The sequence below is a fragment of the Atractosteus spatula genome, unplaced genomic scaffold (genome assembly GCF_055471065.1).
Source record: "Atractosteus spatula isolate fAtrSpa1 unplaced genomic scaffold, fAtrSpa1.hap1 Scaffold_134, whole genome shotgun sequence".
Lineage (NCBI taxonomy): Eukaryota > Metazoa > Chordata > Actinopteri > Semionotiformes > Lepisosteidae > Atractosteus > Atractosteus spatula.
The window spans coordinates 20,383-45,455 of record NW_028296691.1 but is presented as its reverse complement, the minus strand read 5'-3'; the positions used below and the strand labels follow the sequence as shown (position 1 = coordinate 45,455).

Below are 25,073 nucleotides of genomic sequence, written 5' to 3'. Positions count from 1 at the left end.
TTGAGATGCCAGTTGTAAAGGTGTTATATAAAATAAAGTAATATATTTACAGTAATTTAAAGTATATATTTAAAGTAATAACTTAACAATATATGTAAATGTTTTATGATATGTCTTTGTTGTAAATGTCTGTAATACAGATGCAGCCATTCAAAAGTTTTTTATACATAGCATTCAGAAATACAATCGAAAATAGTTTTGTGGTGTATGCGTAGATGAAACTTTTCTAAAATGTATAACAAAATTAAAGACGATTAAAATCTGTAATCTGTAATCTTTCCACATGTAATGTACAATAAGTTCCTGCTTTGTCTAACGATGGTATCGAAGAAGAAACCTGTGCTTGATGATAATAAAGGGACTTAGAAGTCAAAGAAAATTATTTACGTTGTTTAATTTTAAACACTAAGTTATGAACGCAATTGGTGCTTCACAGCCATTGTGCATTATTGAGCTCCGCGCTTTCTCCTTTCCAATGCTACCTCTCCCTCTGACACAGTGCAGTGGGCAGAACACTGTTTTCAGAGCCTCTGATAGGGGGAAAAAAACCTGCTGATCTGTTCTACATACCAGGAAGATAACAGAATATTTTTTTTTATTCGATACGTGTGTTGTTTTTATGAAATTCGTGTATTTTAAACGTTTAATTAAGTAGTAAAAACCTTACAGTGTAAACAGAGATTCTAAGCTGATCACGAGGAAGAAAAATCAAGTGGTTATTAACTATCGAAACCTGTTTTTTAAGCTTTTAAAGTCGTGCAATGTCTAAGTAGGAACACATCATTATATCTTGTTTTTTATTTATTTTTTAAGAATTAAAATAATCATTTGACCAGCCTAATTTTAAAGACCTCTTTTTGTGAAACTTTTCACAGCCTGTACAAAAAAACTATATACACAATACTGCTGACAGCAGGAAAATTCCTATTCTTTACTCAGCAGCTTATTAAAAACAGCCCCCATGGTGTTCAAACCGATTTTCTTTACACATAAGACTGACACAGCTTCGCACTGTGAACCTGTTTTACTAAGAAAACATGTGTCCGTGGGGGAAGGTGGAGTGTCTTTTGCTGGAAGACTCGTCCTATCCTACTTTGAAAAAAACAGTGAAACCGGTTTAATTCGGCACAGCCAGCACTCCTGCAGAGAGAGATGTAAACCGCGCAGCGCCAGGCAAATGCACAACGTTAATGTAGGGCTTTCGGGCTCATGTGGATTTACGCCCTACAACCTGTGGTACCGCTGTGTACATACAGTACGAACATGTGATATTTAGCAATATAAAAAATGTCAATATACTGTAGTGTCCATAATATTTGCTATTTAAGTTTTTCAAAGAAATGTTTATTTGTTAAAAGAAAACTCACAGAGTTTGCTGGATTGAAACATCCAACCTCATGCTTATACATCAGTCACTTAAGCTGTTACGCCACCAAGGCGAATCATAAGACATCCACTGAAACAGCAATACACATATCAATATAGAACTATAGTTATACCGTTATTAATTTATTTAGATACACAAATCCATTTTTTATTCCCTATTTATCCAATTCTAAAAGTATGCTTTTGTTTATTCGATAACGAGCGTATTAGCAAAGGTTAAAAAGATCAATTTTTCACAAAGTATATAAATGTACAGTAATATGGTCAGAAGGAGCAAGTAAAAACGTTTCAAAATAACCACATGTACTGTAAGACTTTGATGCTTAAAATGTTTAGGGAGAAATGGAATACTGGTGTGTATTTTTTCTTTAAAATACCAAGACCAGCCATATACAGTACAGTTTGCATACAGTAATATGTTTATGTTCCTAAATTAATATCGTTTATGACCTTCAGATGCGTTATGTTCCTCTTCTTTTTATGCTCAGCTACTAAAATTTCCCTTTAGTGGTAAAATTCCATATAAATATTCAATACTAAGCAGATTAAAATGTGCACAGTAAAGAGATTAAATGATTAAATCTTTTCACTACTGACCAATGCACCACGAGTGCCCCTGTCTGTATTTTTGGACAGCCAATCACTTACCGCGGCATATGCTTGTGGTTAGTTGCGTGCGGTACGGGTTTGTACTGTGAACCTTGAATGGCTGCTTCTGTATATACTGTATACTGTATCATATAAATATACCACGATCCTTGAGCAGAGAATTAACTTTCTGCTGCGTTTGTGGAAGACACAAGACAACTTAAAGTCAATTGCTGGTCCGCAGTCATACCAAGCAACAGTTTAAAGGTACAGCCTTGTGGAAACAAGTTTAAACACTGAGTTTAAACACTCAAGTGCACAAAGCACGTCAGGCCAAAAACTAAGAGCACCATGGGAGCTCATTCTTTGTGTACTGAAATGTTCTTAAAAAAACAGAAGTAAACTGTAACAATTGATAAAACAACTTTAAAAGTATTGTTTTCAATTAAATTGAGCCGACAATTTAACTTACTGTGAAACCTGAAGTATTCTTCTCTGATCTTCTTTATGCTCTTCATTGTTTCATTAAATATTTCTTTGTCTTTGTGATTCTGAAGACCTCTAGTGTATTTATCCTTTAGATTCGTAAATCTTTTCATGCAATTCTTTTTACAAAGTTCATTCAGCCATTGGTCTTTCAGTTTCTAAGTGGAATGGTAAAATTTGATGGAAATTCATGTTTTAATAAGCAAAGAAAAGGGAATATAAACAATAATTACAGGTTTCCTAAAGTGCTTTTCCTAAAGTTTCAATTAACAATATGTTTGCTGCTTCAATGAAGATATACACTTTGTTCTTTCCTTTTTCTGCACTAGACCATATCTACTAAGGCATACAAAACCATAATGTCACTTTTCCCTTTATTTTATTATCAAACTTGTGCATCTATGTATTCTTTTTCTGTTAATGATAAAACAATTTGAAAAACTTTTGTGAAATGTGATACAACACACAGCATGGCATGATGAAAATTAATTTAGGAGGCGAATGTTACTTGGGAAATATTGGTGAATGTGTTGCAATGCATTGCTGTTCCTTAATGTGACACAGTTGATTTTAAAATGGAGCAACCAATGTCTCCTTCACCTCTGGTACTCTAATTCTCTATTACATCACTTCCTAAAGATCAGTAAATACCTCTGTGGTTGTCTGTTTTTTTTTCCTGGACTACTGATGGCATGAATGAGTCTTGTTGTTAACCAGGCAATTTGTTTTACTCAAGCAGGGCAAACCTTCACCATTCTTGCATAAAAAACCCATGTATTTTGGCTTTTTATACAGATTTTTAAGGAACTCGTTAACATCGGTCATCTGTGCTTTGAGCTCAGTATTTTGCTATCCCAAAGAACATATAACACACCTATCTGCTGACTAATTAATATTCATGTATGCAATGAAGGAGCTATTAATGTAAAACCTAGACACTTATACTTTCATTGCTCTTCAATAAACAGTGTAATTATTTTCACTAGATTAAAAAATTATTTAGGAAGATGGGAGATATTCAGGTTTTCAGAAAATATTAGCATTTCAGCCTTATTGATATTTATATGTAGCAAATGTGTATGCTTTTTATAAACAAAGTAAACAAGTTAGAACTATTTAACAATGAAATCAAGTACAGTATTCATTCTCTACTGATATTTTAATTTAGTATTTAGTATTTACTGACAAACTTTATTTTTTAGATTTACCTGTAACTCCTTCTTCTTTTCTTCCTTTTGATTCATGCCACTGGTATATTCCAGCTTTTTCATGAACTCCTCAATTACTTTGTCACATTTTTCATTGTAGTCTTTGCACAGTGCATCTTCATTGTGTGGAAGGTGAACTTCCATCTCTGTTACAATATTTTCCATGTTATCTTTTGCTAATAGAAATGTTTTGTTTATCCAGGCCTCATTCATTTCCAGAGCAGCTACTGTCAGACAGACATTGTCTTGTTTGTTCAGCATGTTGATGTAGGAGCGAGCCAGCTCCACAACAGCTTCACAGAGGGGAAAAGAGTAATGTCAGGTGGTGATATGTTGAGATTAAGCAAATGAGAACAAACAAAATGTGTATATTTATACTAAAAAACCATAAAAATACAACCAGTAATTACTGGAACTGACAGCACCTGTAATGCTTTTAATGCCTCAAACACTTAATAAAATAATGAAAAGTTCTTTGTAATATTTCCTGGATTTTAAAAATATTTAATAATATTACAGGGCAGTAAACATTAATATTTATAATGCTTTGTGTGAGATCCATATTTGCACTTTGAGGCATTAAGAGACACATCTGATTGACATTCCCAGACATAAAGTTGGGGCAACATGTCAAAAGAAATTAAAGACCAAGGGGCTGAGTTTCCTTTCTTCACTGAATGAGTCCAATACTGGAGAATCTTTGTGTCCTCCAGGTGCTGCTGTCAGTGGCCACATGGACTTTTTTGATATTACAGAAGCATTTCTTTCTCTCTGGGAAATCTTCTTCCACCTGGTGAAGGGGGTGAGATTACATTTTGACTTCTTCCCAGAAGATTGCTTATATCTCACTTCTTATATCTTATATATATTATATTCTTCTTATATCTTATATATATAAGAATATATCTAATATTCTTATATTTCTCAGCAGTAAAATAAGTGCTGAGACAAGTTTTTACATTTGGTTAACTGATTTTTCAGAAATTAATAAAATTAGTTTTTAATGTCGTTTACAACATTAAAAACAAAGATGGATTTTCCCTCAGCTGCTCTAATTTGTGAGCATTCCTGAAGTAATTTCCTTAATTAAAAAATACACATTCTTTCATTAACACACTTTTCATATTATTACTATCAATATACAGTAATGAAACACATTAGTGTTGCAACAATTGCAGTGATAACATTCAGAATTATTTGAAACATTAATGACGTAAAAATTCATTGGTTGTCCCTATTTAAAAAAAAAACACATTTCTGCACGAAAATGTAACAAAGCAAATAAGTATTTTCAGGGAAAATATCACATCTTTCACCAGAAACTGAGGAATAAAAATGAAACTGCAATTAGAAATCTGCAATTTAATTATTTGTTCTTTGAATTCTGATGAGGACAGCATTTTAAATTCTAGTTTCTTCAAGGTAATATAAGAAGAAGAATCATACATACAATCACAAAACATTATTGCTACAAAATGTGACGATTTTTCCTTACTATTATTTATTTAATGTGCACCAGCACTGACACAATGATCAGTGTATATCAGTGTATATACTGTAAACGTAAAGGTTTTCTCCTCCTTGCTCATGAATTCATTCCTCCCCCTGTCTCCACCTCTGCACCAGCCCCTCACTCTTCTCTGAACTGGGCTTAAAGTTTCCTCGCCCTATAGCCTGGGAACATGGCTTCAGCCAAGTCTCTCTATGCATTGACATCTTAGTTTACTCATTTAATGATCACTCTTGAATACACTATATAATTCTGGGGAACCAAAACCATGTATGATATTTTATTACCTCCCAGTATAAAAGAGGTTAATTTGTCCCATAAATATGCTAAAACAAAGGATGAAAATGGAGACATTTTCAATGTGCCAATGTAACAGACCCCTCCCTCCACCCCAACATCCTTTGCAGCAGGTCCCCTGGCTCATCCTTCTTCAGTAAGGTGGCAACACTAATCTCCGACCAGCACTGTCAGTTCCTCAGCCAGGTGTACTGTCCAAAGTGTAAAGCCAAAGTGCTAAAAAAGTGCTTTTTTACGTCAGCTCATTCCATTTTTAGAATTTGAACAAGAAAATCAAGAGATGTAATTGACAACAGTCGCATAACTGAATATCCACTGTCATTTAACAGAGCTGCTTGTGAAGGCTTTACCTCCTGGTGTGCAGACGTGACTTTTCACTGCCTTGGGAGCAGACTGTTTATCACGAACAGTGGTCACAAAGGTGTTGAGTGATGTTAGAAAGTCATGGTCTAAATCTTCATCTTTCATTTCCGGGAGGTTTCTGAAGAGGAATCAAGTACATATGTTAAAAACACTTAAGTAAGCATGCTCTTATTACCAAACTTACATATAATAAAGAAATGTAAATAGAAATTATAGTTTACTTAAATTTATAAATTATAGTTTACTTCTTAAAATGTGGATCCATCAGGTAAGATAGAATAGGATTTTAGGAACAGTAGAATGTTATAATTATTATAATAATTAGAGTGATAATTAATATCATATTATGATGTCAGGCAAATCAAAATAATAGGGGTACAGGGGTAAGACTAAGTGACAGAAAACAAAACTGTTTAGCAGAGGTGAAAACCAAATAAGGAAGAAAAGATGATCTATGAATAGATTGTGCCTCATTTGTTTTTTCCTCACCAAAACAAATCCTAATACATTAGCAAGGATGTGAGGGGACAACAAAAACAGAAGGTTTGAGTTTGAGAGGAAATTACAGACAGAAGTAAGCAGAGTCTGTTGAGTACAGATGATATTTGACCCTTCCTTTCAAATACTGTACACACACTGGAAAGGAGAAATTATATAAAGCACAGCAAACTTTCAATAACAAGAACAGAATGTTTAAGTGCTTGGCAATTCCTGAATAGTTTATTATATTATTATATATAAATAAAAAGTATACTTACTTGAGCGCTTTCCCAAGAGCTGGTTGTGGCAGAATATGAATTTCTGTTTTGTCAAAGACTTCCTTATATTTTGTCTTTGTTTCTTTATCCAAGGCATTCAGAAACTTGTCCTTAAACTTATCATGATCAAATTCTTCAAACTGGAAATCTCTTATCAGCATATAGAACAAGTTCGGAAGGTAATCTTTAAGTGACTTATTTTTCTCCTCACTGACGAAAGACATCTGATGTACAACCTGTAAGAGGCAGCTGTACTGGGTTTCAGGAAAAAAAAATCTATGACGTCACATTGATAATGGCCTTTAATTAAAAAATAGAGTTTAACATTGCTGATATTTTTAAATCACTGAACAGTTCCTATTTGAAAAATTCTTAACACTGCATCACTTACAATAAGCACTTGTCCATTTCAGAGTCCCAGGGGAGCTGGATCCTACCCAGGAATCAATGTGCAAAAGGCAGGATACACCCTGGACAGGACATCAATCCATCGCAGGGCACACACTCACACCAGGGCCAACTCTACCAAACCACTTGGTTAAGCACCTGGAGGAAACCCATGCAAAGAGTATGCAGAGAGCACCCCAAGAATTACACCAAGGGCCCAGTGCTGCAAGGCTGCAATGATAATCACAGTGCCAATGCACCACCTGGTTTTAACATGGATAATAATATTTTCTTATTTATAATCTCTTTGTTAGTCAGAAACAATAATTTTGATATTTGTTTTAAATTCCAATATAAGTCTTCATTGTCCTTTTTTTCCTGTAATGTCCTGTTGAAATGCTCCAGAAATCTGATTTTGGCTTTTATTTTGGCTTTTGTTGGACTTTTACAGTTCTAGATAATTAGATTGTTTCAGTTTCAGTTTCATATGATTAGAAGCTGTCATAAGATTATAAAAAATATTTTACAGCAGACTTCATTAACACTCTGACTGCACATATGTACTTGTGGTTCAGTACTGAAAGGGGTGAAGTGAAGTGACCCAGCAATGATATTAACTAATTCTCCAATTAGACAACTCCACACAGCTGGTACAGTAACAGTACTGGGCATCATGGGTGACACAAATCAGCATAAACAAAGATCACCACAGCTCACCCCAGAATTCACTTTAATCTGAAAACTAAATCTGCTCATGAAATTGGAAGATTATGTAAAGCTCAAGATTTCTTTTTTAGTAATTTATATTGTTGTATAGTTTAAAATGTTTTCTTCCCAAGGATACAGAATTTCTTCAATAGCGCTTCTGTCGATACATCCTTTGATGTTGAAGATTATACTGCTGGACAGCAGTGTTGTCAGTAAAAATATAGTCTTATCAGTTATGAGCCTATTTTCACAGTCATCCAATCCCTCAGTATCCAGAAGCAGGAGACAGGCATTTGTGTGGAAAGGGTGTGGTCTGGACCACATCCAAATGCCTTTGGTACATCCTTCCACTCCATGTCCAACTTTGAATCCTTGGTCTTGGTTAAAGAACCGAGACAGCAGGTAAGACTTTCCAGTCCTGTGCTTACCCACAATGCCAATCACCTCTGCAACACCTGTCATTCCTGACAGAACTTCAGCTGCCCTCTCATTGAGTACAACTTTATCATTCTGGATCTCAATGAATATCTGTGGAGTTGCCATCATGCCTATTCTGCTCCTGGTAAAATAAGAGAAAACTGACTTAAGAATACATTAACTCATTTTTCACTATTTTATACTATGTGAATTTTGTAAAAATTCTATAGGTTCTGATTCTTATTAATTCATTCAGGATACCTGTGCCACAACAAATTGACTGTAAAAACATGTATACGTACTATAGCTGTCAACAGTTAATGTATATTGATTAGTCTTACACATTATCACAATTCCTTGAACCAGCAATACAAATTGATTCTGAAATTTGCATTATAAGTCAAAGTCATAACTTGGAAGTGATTATATAATGGAACAGTGTTATAAGTTGGGGACTAACTCCTGATTCAACAGCAGCTAGGCAACATTCATTATTTTGTGATCACAAATAACTTAAGGGAGTAGACAGAGTTCTGATTTATGCAAGATTATTTGAAACCATGAAGTCAGCTCTGACTGGATGGCATAAAAATGTGACCTGTGGGAAAACTGGTTTGCCTATGGTTATACTCGATTAGAGCAATATAAATATGAAAAATGCCATTTGGCTAATTTTCCCATTTGGTAGTTAGTTAATTGATCTGGGGACTCATTCAGCTGTTTCTTGAAAAATAAAGACAGGTGTCACATAGAAAACAAAATAAATTCACCTCCCAAATCACCTCCCAAATCTCTAATCACCACCAGAGGGCCCCACACGAGAAAACCAATATCACTCTTCCCTAACAGCCAAGTGAATATCTCTCTAATCATCATCACCTTTAATTAGGAGCATTATATTAAAGGCTCAAGTGGCTACTTAAGCATTCATGCCAGGACCATGAGCCCTCAGCTCAGAAAATCCTCTCTTCTCTACTTCAGAGAAATAAAATCCTTAACTGAGTTTTAACATTTGCCCTAAAAACCTTCCGAAAAGCTAAATATGGAGCGACTACACGCTGACTTTCTACTTCTGTCTGGGATATTGAGCCTGAAACCGGTGAAAGGTGTCGCTAAAACCCACACAATGTCACACAGGCTGTTAAATTTAACCATATTACTGTCTAGCTTGTTCCAAACTTTGCTAACAAGTCTGCATGCCTGCATCTCTGAATAATGGGGTTATTATATTATACTTTGTGTTTCTACAAAGGCTAGAAGGACTGTGAACCTCTCTCAAGGAGAGATAAGAATTGTACTGAAACAGACATAAAACCATTTAGCCATAAACAAAACAGGGCTAGTGATTCTCAAGTCAAGAGAGGTGATTTCCCAACACCTGACACGAGGCCATAATTTAAGGGCCACTACTTAGTAAGAAATGCAAGAAGAACTTTTTTTAAGATTCATTTTAAAGGAACTGCCCAAACATACCTTAAAATCATCCATAAATAGATATTTTATTTATCACATTTAAAAGAAACAGAACCAACTGCATTAAACTAAGAGAAACAATGGATATCTGAGCAAATGCCTGTAACTACTGTATCACTTGTATGGTCTTAAATTAAAGGGCAATTTATAATTAAATAGATGGAACAATCGGAATCCTGGTTACAACAAGCATTACTGAAAGGATTTTTCAGATTATTCTGATCCATCAACATCGATTGAGGGTCCAGGTTTGAGTCTAGTGAATACATGAGGATACAATCCTCTCCAATTGCTTGTAAAGCAAGTCAGAATTTTGACCTATTAAAATTGCATCCTTCATTCTGTATTGATAAAAGACTATATTAAGTACTGGATGTGTTGCCACATGTTTCATTCCCTTACGAAAGCTTAAACCTAAATTATTAAATTAAAATACAATATAATTCATCATTATCATTTCAGAAATAAACAGGCTGTACTTGTTTGGTATCAAATGAATGGGCAAAGCATGAGTAGGTCAGAAATCTAATAATCTAATATTAAATTTGTAAGTTTTACTCAGAAGAAGTTTTGAGTTTTCTCAATTATTGGATATTTTATCCTGTCTTTCCTGTTAGAAGCAATAAAAATTTCTGAAAGAGAGATATGCAAATCACAGGTTTGAACTGGCCAACCAGAACCCTGGAAGAAAAGACTCTGGTATGTCTTTGTCTGAGGCTAATCAATAGAGCAAGCCAAGGGCCACACTTTGGAAGTCTGGAAGTTTTAGAAGACGTTAGGTCCTACTAGTGGATGTCAAGTCTAAAGGAAGTCAACAGACAAGGGAGAAGAAGTAACAAAGAGCTCAGCTAGACAAGAGGAGTAAAGTCTGATCCGCTGCTCCACCCTCTCCAGCCAGCAGCCCATCTACTTGAGCTCCACAGCAACTCTGGATCAGCTTCTGAGCAGAGTCACAGCAGTCTTCTACTTAACAAATCCGCACCAGATGATGCCTACTTCCCCGCTATCCAAGACATAAGCAATACAGACGCAAAGCTTTTTTAGTTTGCACTGTTCCTTAATATATATATTTATTAACTTTGTGTTTGGTTTATCTTGATAAAGACTTAATGTAACATGATGCCTTCTGCCTCAAATTAGAATTTGACTTTGTTAACACTACTCTATAACTTAGCAACTTGCACTTTTCAAATTCTCTATTTCCAACCATTTCCACTTTCCTTTCCAAAGGCCTTTGTTGTATTAATTGTATTTCTAATAAACTCATCTGTTTTAATAAACTGAAGGAATCTGGATTTGAATTCACACAGATCAACCTCACCTTTATCTTGAATTTGGAATGTTCAGCACAGTGTTAATTATCACATTAAACTGGCTGTGTTTTCAGAGGATATGGTCATCTAAGGGTTGGTGTGGTGATAAACACCAGATCACAAGACCTGTTTTATCCTTCTATTGGTGTTTCAGTAACCTAGGACACATGGTTTTGGACTTGTGCTGGAAAGTGCTTACAGCAGTGCCTAAGCTTTGGTCACATGTGCTGTACATGATTTACTGAAGATTCAGGCAACCCTCCAAAACCATCTGATGCACAGCTTCCTGTTCTCAGCTTTACATATAGTTCCATGTAGTCCTCACTTGTGTCTTCTAATTTGTATTTAATTGTGATGAATTTGTCAGTGCCTTTGAGGATATTGAATACTTTATCAAATCCCCTTGATCTTCTCTGTTCAAGACATAAAGGCTTTGGTCCTTCAGTCTGTCAGTGTAGGACATTCTCCTGAGTCCCAAACTGTATCTGGTAGTTATCAGACCTAATTCTAACAGAAATATATATATATATTGTTGTTGTTTTAGTGTGGTGACCAAAAGTGTACACAGTATACCAAATGAGGCCTTACTATTACTATATTGTGTGATTTTAACCTTTTAGTACTCCTGTTTGTCATATGTCCAGAGGCCATTTCCAGATGGAATAATGTCCCCTGAAACATTCTGTATTAATTTTGTAAGTTCAGACAGTTGAGGCCTGGTTGACAGCTTAAATTGAAACTAATATAACATTCCCTGATTTGCATTCTGCTCTAATAGATGTATAATCTAACATTTTGTTTTGCGTTTCTTTCTTAATGTTTTTATTATTTCCAGCAATTGTCTAGAAGATATGTGCTCATATTATCCAATGTGTATACATTGCATGTTCATGACTCGCTTGTGAGCATGTTTCCACACCTGTCTTTTCCTGATAATAACAGCAAAGCTGACCCATGTAAAACTATCCTCACTGTGAGGAAAAGGACTGCCTACCTTCCTCTTCTCAAGAAAATATGTTACACAGGCTCCACTGTGACTCTGCCATGTAGGAATGTTAATTAATTTGGGTAGTGTGGTGTCTCTGTGGCTAAGGATCTGCACCTATGGCTGGAAGGTTGCCCGTTCGTATCCGGTGGCAGGAAGAGGATTCCTGCTCTGTTGGGCCCCTAAGCAAGGCCCTTAACCCCAGCTGCTCCAGTGGTGCTATATAAATGACTGACCCTGCACTCTGACCCCACGGATTCTTTTGATAGTAAGTAAAGAAATAGTGTGTAGAGTAGGAGGAATCCACTGTAGTGGACTAAGGGGTATAGTGTGAAGGTTGTGAAAGCTGGTGGCTATGTGTGTGAGTTCCCCAGACCACAAAGGAGGTTGACATTTCTCCTGGAGAAATGTCTGCAGTGCCTCAAGCATTCAATTCCATCATACCCAGTCAACTGGTGACAAAGCTCAGGGGATTAGGTCTGTGCAACTCTGTCTGCAACTGGCTGCTGGACTTTCTTATCAAGAGACCACAGGTGGTGCGGATAGGCAATAAAACATCAACACCACTCACCCTGAGCACTGGAACCCCACAAGGCTGCTGTCTGAGTCCAAGGTTGTACTCCCTGTCCACTCACGACTGCACAGCAAGACACAGCGACAACCGCATCATTAAGTTTGCAGATACCACCACTATAATAGGACTGATCAGTGATGATGACGAGTCCACTTACAGGGATAAAGTTGTACAGCTGCTTAGGCACTGCAGAGAATGGTCAATATGGCCCAGAAGATCATCGGCTGCGGTCTCACCGAGATTAAACAGCTCTATGAGGACCGCTGCTGTGGTAGAATTCTGGCCATCACAGAGGACAGTCACCACCCTGGGCATGAGCTCTTCACCCCACTGCCCTCAGGCAAGAGATATAAGAGCATACGGACACTGACCACCAGATTCCTCAATAGCTTCTACCCACAAGCAGTGAGACTGGCGAACACATTTAGCCATCCCCCTCGGACCACACCTACACTATCACCATCTACCTCTTTATGATTTCTTATCTATTGCACATCTCCAGGCATTGTTTACACGTCTGTATTGTGTACATTCAAACTGTCTACATGTTTACTTGCACATTGTCTATTGTTTGTTTGTATATTGTCTTGATGCACTGTTTGCACTTTGTTTTGTTTTTTACACTTGTTTTACAATCGAGAGACTTTCTGTAAGTAAGAATTCCATTGTATCAGTACCGGTTACATATGGCAATAAAGTTCAAGTTCAAGTTCAAGTACAAGTCGGAAGGGGAGAGAAGGAAGTGAGTGAGACTGGGGACTCATTCTGAAGGAGTGCTGAAGGCCCAGGGCTGTGGAAGTGGCAAAGCTGCTTGTCAGGCTTGTGTGAATGGAACTTAAACCATGTGAATCAACAGTCTATGTGTAAAACCAGTTAAAGGCCTAGCCCCCCAGAGGTCATTTCTGCCTGTAACAGACGACTTCTCAAACCCAGCACTGCAGAGACTCGCAGTTTATCAATATGAATAAAACTCAGCAGGAGGATTTTTCCTAAAGACTTCTCCTCCTTCAAAAGCTCAGGACATATGAACAGTGACTCACTCACCTGGGAACTGACAGGCAGCTGTAGCACCAGACAGTTGCACAGAGAAATTCAATATAAGAATTGCACTCTCCATTCAACAAGATATATTAACATGTCCAACAACTGCATAGCTGCTTGTTTTAATTTTCATAGTAAGGGACACACTGTCACAAATACAGAAAGGGCTCTGTTTCAGTCTCATTACGTTTGTTTCCACTGTGCATTTAAAACAGCCTTAAACTTTGAATAATACAATTTTATCTGTCAACATTGTAGTATGTACTGCATATTTCCAAACTTCAGTATCTCAGATTTACTGGTTTAACTGTAATTAACAATAAAACAGGACGGTTTTGAGACTTTATCTACTTACATGGGATCTCACTTGTTTAATGTTTTGATAATTTAATATCCTTATTTTTAACTTAATCTCAGCAAAATGTGTTTCCAGTGCTTTGGGTTTTACAAAAGAAACACAAATCTGGAAATAATTTCTCCTGGTGGCATAACTCAAGGGACCAATTGCATCGACCCCAAAGCAGCGAACCAACTGGAGTTCAGCCTGTGCAAAACTAGTGAGCAAACTTAAGATCAAATGCAATGAACATGGCTGAAATTTGTCCACAGCTCCATTCTGAACCTGTCCTGAATTGCAATGAACCCAAAGTAACAACTGCTGCCCTCTAGATATTATTGTAGTAGTAGATTAATTTAAACCACCTCTTCACAGGTTTTAAGCAACTCAGTAGCGGACTAAGCACTGGATCCCATTAGAACTTTCCTGAACATAGTGGAAATGATACCTTCACTAAATGATGAACTTAGCATCTTTAGCTTGACATTTATTGTAAAATTTACCTAAAATTGCTTTCCAGACACAACAATTATTTATCAATACAAGTATTTATTAATAAAAGTGTAATCTGTTAATAATGAAGTTTAATATCTATCTTTATCAGTAGCTGTACTACAGATAATGCATGTTTAACCTAACACTAACCCTTTTGTATGTGATAGTTAATTTTTCAGATAACCAGGGGAGGGAAGAGAACTGAAATCAAGGAAATACAAATTGAAATGTAGTGTAATTCTTACATGTGTTCTGTTACATCTGGGAGTTAATTGAATAGATTTGTTGTATTTTTCTTTGCGATTTGAGTCTTCACTTGTGTTTCTCAGGGAAAGCAGGGATATTGGGGATGCAAAGAATAAGTTGTACTGTATAGGCAAAGGTATGGGTAAGTTAAAGAAAAAAAACATATTATTAAAAGTGATAATCTAAGACAATTCTTTGGAACAGTGTCCTTTCTCGTATCTGTGGCTGTGGTCCAACAATAATGGTGTTGAAATGTGCGGAAAGATTTGGAGACGAACAGGAGACCCATCCAGTCGGTAACAGGGTTGAGCAAGACCGCACATGCCTCAGTGACGGTGCTGTTAATGGAATAGTACACACACAGACCACATGAAAGGCAAGGAAAAGGTGGTTTTAAAATTTCAAGATCAGAGGAACAGCAATTAACTGAAAAGATCTGTTACAGAGCTCTAAGTTTTTCTTTTTAGAGCTGTAAATGTAACTTGTTTTTGTAGATCAAATCCACATATTGATGTTAATTCTATTTAAAAAATAAAATGACTAACGCTGTTCGACATTAGATGATGCTTTGTGTAACATTTGTTTTCACTCAGCTGTAAGGAAAATGCACTACGCGCCTTTATTTTAATTAAAAACTCTTAATGTAGATGAGTTGTACAACAAACATTACAACAAATGCAGCCCCTGAAGTTGCATAACATTTACGTTAAAATTATTGCAGACACAAAAGTAGCTTATGCCTATTATAACACCGAAATAGCAATGTGTTTGCTTTATTTGTCTGAAGGATCTCTGTATGAATCAGTATAACTTATCAATGGAAATAAAAACTGCTATAATACATGTTCAAGCTTAACACGCAGCTGCTATTATAGTTTGTTCGTTTGTGATTAAATGCAATTGAGTATCTCATAAGCAGTTACCTTCTCTGGTTTATTTCAATATAAATGCCGTTCTTAAATTCAAATTAACATTAAATTGCCAAGAACATTCAGTTATATACTAACACAAGATAGATAAATGAATAATTATGGCTGACATATTAACGCACTGAACAGACTAATTGAAAAGCTCTGATTCAGAGCACCGGCAGTTCTTGCTAATTTGAACAACAACGATGCTGAACCCTCAGCACCGTACTAAACACAAGTTCATTTGGTCCCCAGCTTTTTTTGGTCCCCAGCAGTTTTCGTTGCATCTGAACTCAGAGCTGGAAATGATCTCCTGATAGTACCGCATTAAGTACTCCGGAGCTTAAGCAGAGCGTGCTAAATCTGAAAGTTCGTTGAAATTGAATGATCTTGACACAGCGGCCTGTCTTGTAATCATGAGCCGAAAAGGTCGAAAGATACATCCTCACAATAAACACCTTTGCATTTCTGGGCACTTGTGCCATCGTTACTAATCTATTCTATCTGTGCTTCCAAACTATTCAATGTCGAGATTTTGACAGCTACATTTATGTATATGAAATACAAAGGCAAACATAGGATTAGTGGGACTATTAGAAGCAGAACTAGAAGAAAGCAAAAACATTATAGGAGTCCCATTTACTAAGGTGTATTTGCCTAGATTTTAGTTCACTTCACTCCATAGAATATTAATCTACGTCACAGTATGTCTCCCAGAAATCTATCACAAATTATCAAAATGATGACACTTGCTTCAAGACTGGAATACAATTTCAGTTTTATATTTCAATACAGTATATTAACAGCCACTAATGTTTAAATTAAGTTCATATTAACGATATTATTTCAGTAATGCGTTTCTCCGTCATTCAGAACTTTCCCTTGCGATCCGCTTAGCACTGTACTAACTTGGTTAGTGTAGTAACCTCTAGACGGCAGCAGCTGTTTGTGTTTGTTGCAACAGAGGATATATTTTAGTGCAGAGATAGCGACTAATTTCAGCTGCCAAGTCCTCTGCAATCGGTATTAGGAGTGATTTCCTTCGCTCACCTTTGTGCCGGAATCGGTCAGTACGATTCAATTTCTGTGCGGTTCCCCTCTGGTCCTGACCACAGCTCAGTTCTACAACGATGATCTGGTGTGCACAATAAATCAGCTATATTATATGTTGCTTTTAACCACAAAAAAATGCATTTGTGTTAGTCAGTTAGGTTAAATATTTTTATATCTGTAGCTTCTCCGATAAGAGGAGAAATCAGAAATGATAAAATGTCTAATTTAAAGCAAACAGATACCCATTTCTCTAACGTAAATGTGGGTGGAGACACTTCTATGGATTTTGTATTGTTTCAAAGTATTTGAAAATGAAATTAGAACGGGAGTTCTTGAATCTGTTTAACGAATAATCTCGCTTTCTCTATAATGTAAAAGGTGCAGGAAGAGATTCTTTTATGCTTAAAACATTAAGATTAAAAGGTTGAACGATGTTTAACGATGCTCTGCTTGTGCCATTTTGTGAACATTCTGCACTATTGTTCTTCATAGAGTGATGTTTATTACACATTCAGGGAAGTCATTAAAAAAATGATTATCTAAATTTCACTATAAATGACGATTTTCATCCATCTATGTCTTTAAAATTGGTTTAAGGAAGTCTTTAGATCCTCGACAATTTAAAAGATGAGTTCAGTGGAAATGTGTGCTTTACTAACTGAGAAGACCCCTTTGCACAGTTTTTACTACCCCTTTGCACTACCTTAAAGTACTACAACGCGTATTTTTCCCCTTTTACACTTAATTAAGCTCAGCTAAGCCAATTTGAAGGGGGAAACTATTTGTTTTCAGACCAAAGCACCTCTGCGGTACAGAGGCTCTCTGAGTTGGGTTCTAGATTTTCACTCGATTGCTCACTCCTCTCACACCTGTATCATGCAGTGACAGCATGGTCTTGCGCGGTGGCGGATCCTGTCTGCGATTCTCTTTAACTTGTTATCCGATGTAAACACGCTTGATCATCAAAACAAGGATAAATCGTGACTTTATTTCAAAATGCTTGTTGCTGTCAGATATGTGGTGACTGACTGGAAAAAAAGATTTTCAGTCCTAATCAGATTTTAATTTCCTCGAGGGCCACATTTGCTTCGGAAGAAAGGCCAGATGGCCAGACACTGGGAGGGTAGGTATTTTATGATGGAGGAATACGTAATAAACAACACAATTTACACTTATAATAAATTAAATGAAACCCCTTATATTGTAATATTCAAATGAACAAATAGAACTAGAAGAAATATTCACATACATGTGTGCAAATTTAATGCGATATTTGGAATTGCTTCAGTGACAGAATGTCCTCAAATTCTGGTTCAAACGTAGTCGCCCCCGAATCAAAATCTGCTTAAGGTGCTCATCAGAAAGTTATGTTCAACATTTGGATTTTACATATTTCATCTTTGTAAATGTTTGTTCACACAAAATGTGGAGGCAGAAGACAGAAAACGTTAGAAAAGTTGCTCGTGGAATGTTCTTAAAACACCTTTCAGGCAGTGATTTATATGTTTAACAAATCATTTTCCTTAAACAGATCCCTATACAAGTTATTCGCAGCAAAGTCAATTACTTCGAGCGGCAACTCAGGCTGAAGATCTTCAACTTCACTTGCAAAAGGGTTCTTGAACAATCTTAGGTTCTGTGAGATACTGTTAAAATCTTGAAAACGGTCCTGAAATTGCTGCTTCAAATGTGAAATCACATGTAAAGCGAACGGAATCGGAAAAGGTTCGGCACATTCATTTCTTTCATTTACTTTTCACAAGTTGCGAACTGAACAAAATTGTTTGCTGCCACTTGTTTGTCCAAAAAGAATTATTGTCTGAAGAATTTTTGTCTGAAGGATTTTACGAGTGAAAACAAATCTGAAATTATAGAATCTGAAACAAATCTGAAATTATAGAATAGGTCGTGTCCTTTGAGTCATGAAAATATCGAATTCTGTGCGTAATTCACTAAATCTCTAGTACTTGGCTTTGCTGATCCAGCGAACCCCTCAGTGGTACGGAACGTCCAGATATTCACTCTCGATTTCAGATAGGACGTTTTTAAACTGACGACGATTAAGGGAGGACTGTCATATAAAATTCACTGTCACTATCCATTACTTCAGATAATTGTAATTTTTTACCGCACAAAGCCTGCTGATGAATGATGATGAATACAGTGCAAAATAATCGTTTTTTCCCGGGTCTTCTGTGCGACGAGCAGTTGTATTAGATGACAGGCATATTTGTTCGAGCAAAGCAACTTTTTCTTTGTATATGCTGCCCATCAGTAAATAGTTTCCCTGCCTTAGCTATGACGTGCTATTTTGAAACTCGCCCTTACAATGGATTCTGATTGTTGTGATCGCTTTTTTAAATATTTCACGCTGATAAATTAAGTTTTTCTTCAGTGCTTCTACTTTATCTGAAAGCATTTTGCCAATCACATCTGAGTATTTCTGTGCTTCGTATCGTAATGCCTTCGGATATTATATTCCTTGAGAACAGCGACGGTTTCTCTGCGTATTAAGCACAACGCTTTGTTATTGCTTTCAATCACGAAATAGTTTTCTTATTAAAAATACGGCACTCTTCGTCAACGTTTCTCCACTTAGCTCGTGACATTTCGATGTAAAATAAACAATGCAAGAAAACTCACGCACAACAAACGTGAACCTGAGGTAAAGGTTATTTAATTTAACACTTGCGCGTAAGCATGCAGTGGTGACGCTTTCCTCTGTTCTCGGGCCGGATAAAGATACCGTAGGTTGGAGACACTTGGGTTAATCCATTCGATCGCTGCATATTGTTAAACACGGTGAACTCAGCGTTCTGTATAATGCGATTCTGTTTAAAACCGTTCCTACAGCTGTATCTGAACAGGAGGAGGAGACAGTTCCAAGCTGTACAGCTCTATCCTGTCCGGCGCCCTTTACCCTGGAGTTTTCGATAGTTACGTTTAAATCTCCTGTCAGTAACAAAAAAAGCCTAGACTCCAAACTAATCTCATTTCTTGTACTTGAAACAGGTCCAGAGTGGGAGATCTTTCTATTAGTTTCAAAACTATTATTAGTTCAGATGTATTTAAAGCAGAAATCTAACATGCCAGCAATCTGCGCCACACGATACCTCCTTGTCTGAAGGCTGTGCTGAGTTTGAGATTGTGACTGATCGAAACAAATGATCATCTCACCTGTATCCTCCGGTCCTCCTCTGTGGTGCGAATCTGTAAGGTGGTGAAGGAGATTACCGCGCTGGAGTTTTATAGACACACATTTCCTTTCACTTTCGAGTTTTATCATGACTAGAACAGGGAGTAAGTAACTATCCCTCCTTTCACTTTCAACTTTTCATACTGATAAACTACTCGCGGAAATCCCAGAGAAAGAAAACTTCCTATAGAGACTACTACATTTTTCTAATATAAAACTTTGAAATATAAGCACTAAACAGTTAATCATAACAGGTTTTAGACTACTTTGTATGTTAATTGAATTGTTTCCATAAAGCACCTGCAATTGAAACAACTCACATAATCTGGTTATATTAAAGGGTCTAAGGTGCAGTTCATAAACCTGTCTAAATATTGTTGGATTGGGATTGATGGGTTAAACTAGTGTAGCGCTCTTGCCCAGTGGTGAGGAGGAAGTTTGGAGATACTGTGGAAATGTCTATAGAGATAGGCCCCGTAGAAATGTGCAGTACACAAAATATGTCAGTTTACTTTGACTTTATCCTGTCCATACAGACAAGATTATTTTATTCTCAGAAACTAACCACACAGTGCTCTATAACCACCAATGAGGACAATGTCTGAACAAGTCAAGTCTTTATCTGTAGCTGGAGACATACTGTATCAGCAACAGCCAGTCTCGTCTCTTCTGTGACCTCTAGCATACCTCCTGTCTGACATGATGTAATTGTTTTAACCCTGTGTACCGTACATTTCTTTACACAGAAAAATACTTAAATTACAATTGCAATCAGCTAACTCCCGTCAGAGCCCTGACTCCTAGAGACCCTAACTAAACGCAGCCAAGCCGCCTCAGAAAGGTCCTTTCCTGTAGCATCAAGGATAACCACACAGTTGACAGCAGGACATAGGGAGGACCCTAGCTAAGAATGGAAAAGGCCCTGCAAATAATTTCACAGTGCGTCCTCTAAACCACTGCTTGTTACGAAATAGCAGAGCCCTATGCAGAAAACCATAACGATCTCCAGAGATGTAGTCGATATAACAATCCGAGGTCCGAAAGCCGTATTAAACAAGCTGGTGCAAAAGTACAAAACCAGATGTGGAGCCATGAGGAAGCCGAGAGTAGAAACCAGAATGATACCCAACGTACAAAAACCAAAACCAGGAGACGTAGTCAGAGAACAAACCAGGGTCAGGAAGCCAAAAACCAAGTAGTAAGTCGTAGTAAAAATAGAAGTAGCTCTAACCAGGAAAAACCCTCATATGAGCCCAGGGGAGAGTGTGAAGAAGCATTAAGTAGGCAGGGGTAAATGGGCAAATTGGGAACTGTGTTGGAATGTGAGGTGGAATGATGAGTCCTCCGGGGCCGTGGCATAACAGTATGGAGTTTTCTTTCAGCAAGTGAGTCTCCTATTCCTGTGAATTGTGTAGGTCCACATATTAATGCCTGCAGGTTTTCAGTGTGACTGGATTGTTCAGGTGGGTGTTGGTGCTGTAGTGAGTCTCACCTGAGAACCGCTCTGACTCATCTGTAATGGAGAGGAGACTCTGGGGTCTCAGGTGCTGGGTAAGCTAAGCTATCTGAGCTGAGACCTGGGCCGTTAGAAATAACGGACAGACAGGATAAAGTGAAAGTTTAAGCTGTCCTGGACTGCTAATTAAAATAGTTAACACCTCAGTACTACTGTAATAATTACAGAGGTGAAGCTCAGCCTTATTGTCATGGTCACTGCTAACTGAAGTGATAAAAACCCACTATGGAGGTGTAGCGGCAATGCTTGTTAATAAGACAGAATTAAGTGTTGGTATGCTGTCCTAAGGGAGGCCCCATCTCACCCTCCATCTCTGTGGTGCAGCCACAGAGAAAGTATTCATGCAGGCTGATTTAGGATGTTTTCTATTGATAAGGAACAAGCTCCCAGACGGGGATGCACTTAGCTAAGCCTGGCTATCATGATCAATGGTCATCCATTGGCGCCTATCAGTCTAGGGAGTGCCAAATGGACATCTGGACTGCATTCTTAAGTGTCAAGAGTAAGTGACTTATATCTCACCTTGACCAACCAATCAGGGACTGGCAGGGTGTGGTAATACCACGTGGGTCTCCAATGCCCGCCAATCTCTCAACCAATCAGCACACATCTGGGTCTTGGTCAAAAAGGGAGCGCAAGCTCAGATCGGGGCTCTCCTTGGCCATTTTCGCGCATCCTCAGAGACAATCACGTGACAACTGCTGTTGTCTGCAAAGGGACTTGGACTTTGTTCTAAGCGCGAGGCCGAGGATCCCGTACGTACTCAGAATTCTACCAACGGGAATGCTCCGCTTGATCAACGGCAGCCTACAGTTGGACCCTCGTCGACAACCGGAATAGCTTATTCAGAAGCAGCGCTGGACCGGGAACGAACCAGCTTCTTCCCAGGCAAAAGAGTGACTTGTGAGGACTCGCGGTCACACTCTGTGCATAGAGACTTTCTACTAGCCAGCCGGACTGCTGGTAGATCCCCTCGGAGCAACGACTGCCCTGCACGCCGCAGTCAGATTCCTCTGCCCGTCCTACTCCAAGCTGCTCCTCGACTGGTTGGCCGGTAGCCAGAGGACGCCAGGACAACGCCCATTGGACAACCGCTGCAACAGAGGCTGCAACAGAGCCTGTCAGCTGGTTTGGTGTTCGTGCCGGGAGATTCCACATCCATACACAGTGGATAAGTAAACCCCATGTTCTACATTGCGTCTCGAGAATTCAATTGTACCTCAACACAAGTTGTTATCAATTTAATTCATGAGTAATGTATTTACTTCCGAGTTTAGAGTAACAGTGGGTAATAACACTGATTAGCGATTTGGTAACCGAACGATATATATTGACATATATTCTCTGTTGTGTATCTCTTTGTGTTGGCATCTCTTCGAGATTATATACCTTGTATATTGATAACCCTCACAGTAAGGTCTGCCGCTCGTATCCAGGCAGACTAGTATATGTTTGGTGCACAGTTTATATTAATAAATGTATCTCGTGTATTGAACCCGTGTGTGTGCGTTGTTAGTTGTTCTGACGATTGATTTTCTAAAAGCCCCAACGAACAACCTCGTGATTACTGCTACAATTAATAATTGTCTCAGTAAACCCATCAAACCACTACAAGACCAAGGGCAGTGGGCGGTGCCCGGCAAGAGGGGCAGAGGCGGTAAGACATGATGCCGAGAAGCATGAAGCGAGGGGGATTAGCTCAAATGGTAGAGCGCTCGCTTAGCATGCGAGAGGTAGCGGGATTGATTCCCGCATCCTCCAGGTCTGAGTTTGGAGCTCCAGGAGCCCGGTGCTCTCGTTTAGCCTCTGCAACTTCTGACAGGTGCTCCTCCGTTGCGGAGAGAATGTGCTTCAGTTGTCAAGCGTTGAAGGGCCACACCTCCTTCCCAACCTCAGTCTGCACTGAGTGTGTCTCCAGCATTTTCTCGTCCAATTTGTCAGCTTAGCAAGTGAAAAGTATATCCGAGTGAAAACAGTGCTGATAATACTCTCACAGATTGTTAGAAGACGTGCTTTTGATCATCGATTGCTTAACAATCACATTCGTTCGACTTGAGCCATCAAGCTCGTAGTTTTCCTTCAAATCTTGAAAGCTCTCAGTGAGAACATCATAGGCTGCAGGACACCCCGTAACTTGAGTACTTCAACAGAAAGAAGAGCAGACAGCTCCACAAATATGCGAGGCGCAGAGAGCGCAAGGCGAGCCGCACACGTTTCGGTGGCTGAGAGAGGGCAGTTTTTGCTTCTGCATTTCCCAAGTAAGGACGCATGACAACAAGCAATCGCGGTCCTCATCTACGACATAGTGGTGATGAGTTCTCAGGACGTGTTCTTTTGAACGAGCAATGAGGTTGCCGCCTTGGACGGCTGACTGCACACTCTCATTGTGCCACGTGATGAGAATTCACCAGGCTCGTTCAGTCATTAGTCACATTCCATTGTTTGCCATAAGCAGACACTGCGAAGTGATGTGGATATCAGTTCCCAGATTTGTGGACGAGGAGGAAAGGAGCACACAAGGGCGCGCCCGGGAGTTGAACCCGGGACCTCTCATACCCTAAGCAAGAATCATATCACTAGACCAATGAGCCACAGCAGCACTTGTCATTTCAATCTGTCAGCAAACTTGAGGACGGGGGAGAGGCGTCATTCGCTCGTCCAGTCAGACCTTCATCAATTAGTCAAGAATGCCGCAATTACACGACTGCCTTGCAGACGAAGGGCAGTGAACTGCGCCCGGTAAGAGGGGAACAAGCGGCACTAGGCGACACCGAGGCATGAGCCCCAGCGAGGGGGGTTAGCTTGCGTGGTACAGCGCTCGCTTTGCATGCGAGAGGTAGCGGGATTGATTCCCGCATCCTCCAGGTGTGTGCTTAGAGCTTAATGTGCCGAAAGGTGTCCTTTAGCCTGTGGTCACGCCTTGCATGGAGAGCGTCGTGCAGCTGTCAAGCGTTTCGCAGCCACGCCCCCTTTTCATCTTCTCTCTGGCTTAAGCGTCTCCGCCATTCTCTCCTGACGTTTCATGTCAGCATGTCAGAAGTCCGAGTGACGTTTTTAATGGCTGAGTGAGGGCACGATGCTGAAGCAGAGAGGCCACTTCAGCCAGAGAGACTTGTGCTAGGTGAGTTCTGAAAGACGGACTCGCAACAGAAACAGACCAAAAATGTATTGGTGAGACAAACACTTGCGGCAACTGGTCGCTCATAACCACGTCTGGAATGCGTGACTAAAGAACATTCACATTCAGAAATAAGTCAAGAAATTTGCCATTACTTTCGCTCGCGCTGCTGTCAGCCTGCCCATGTTGCCAAAGAAAGATTCACTCGGCGTCAGCATGACAGAACAGCGATCACTTCAAAACAATGCTCCACACTCCGTAAGCAAGAACTTCAGTGTTTGCAGTCACCCGATATGCCGATGGTCAAAGGAGCGCAAAACACGAAGCATCAAAAGACAAGATGAGTTGATGGAAAGAGCATTGAATTGATGAGCACAAAAGTTCAGCTCGTACAATAGGCAACGAAGGTCCCGGCATCGTCATCGCACTTGAAAGGACTGCCTTGCAGACTAAGGGCAGTGGGAGGTTGCTGTTGTGAGATGGAGGCATTGGGATGGTGGGCCGAGATCTATTCTTCTTAAGGAATTCTTCATCGTGAAAGATCGGTCCACAGGTCATCTAAAGAACTTACAAATTTTTTGGACTCAGGGAATCATGTGCTACTGAAGGGAGTGAAGTGCTGAAACACATGACATACCCCCTTGATCTCACATGCACAATTCTGCTGCAACATGCACAGCTACCGTCCACACCAGGCAGTGGGGCTT

At 38.8% G+C, this 25,073-nt stretch overlaps 1 protein-coding gene and 1 non-coding gene across 2 annotated transcripts in view; one reads left to right on the top strand and one right to left on the bottom strand.

The window, feature by feature from the left end:
• Window positions 1–19,785, bottom strand: part of LOC148809449 (guanylate-binding protein 5-like) — a 31,336-nt gene extending 11,551 nt beyond the window's left edge. Inside the window, exons 1-6 of the mRNA XM_088909264.1 lie at window positions 19,714–19,785; window positions 7,828–8,250; window positions 6,597–6,845; window positions 5,826–5,956; window positions 3,669–3,961; window positions 2,447–2,618 (exon numbers count right to left, since the gene is read on the bottom strand). Coding sequence (XP_088765390.1) covers window positions 2,447–2,618; window positions 3,669–3,961; window positions 5,826–5,956; window positions 6,597–6,845; window positions 7,828–8,237 — 1,255 coding nt within the window. The 5' untranslated portion in view covers window positions 8,238–8,250; window positions 19,714–19,785. The remainder of the gene's footprint in view (window positions 1–2,446; window positions 2,619–3,668; window positions 3,962–5,825; window positions 5,957–6,596; window positions 6,846–7,827; window positions 8,251–19,713) is intronic.
• Window positions 19,786–22,936: 3,151 nt separating this feature from the next.
• trnaa-agc (transfer RNA alanine (anticodon AGC)) lies at window positions 22,937–23,009 on the top strand. The gene has a single exon. It is a non-coding gene; the product is annotated as a tRNA-Ala (tRNA).
• The last annotated feature ends 2,064 nt before the right edge of the window (window positions 23,010–25,073 follow it).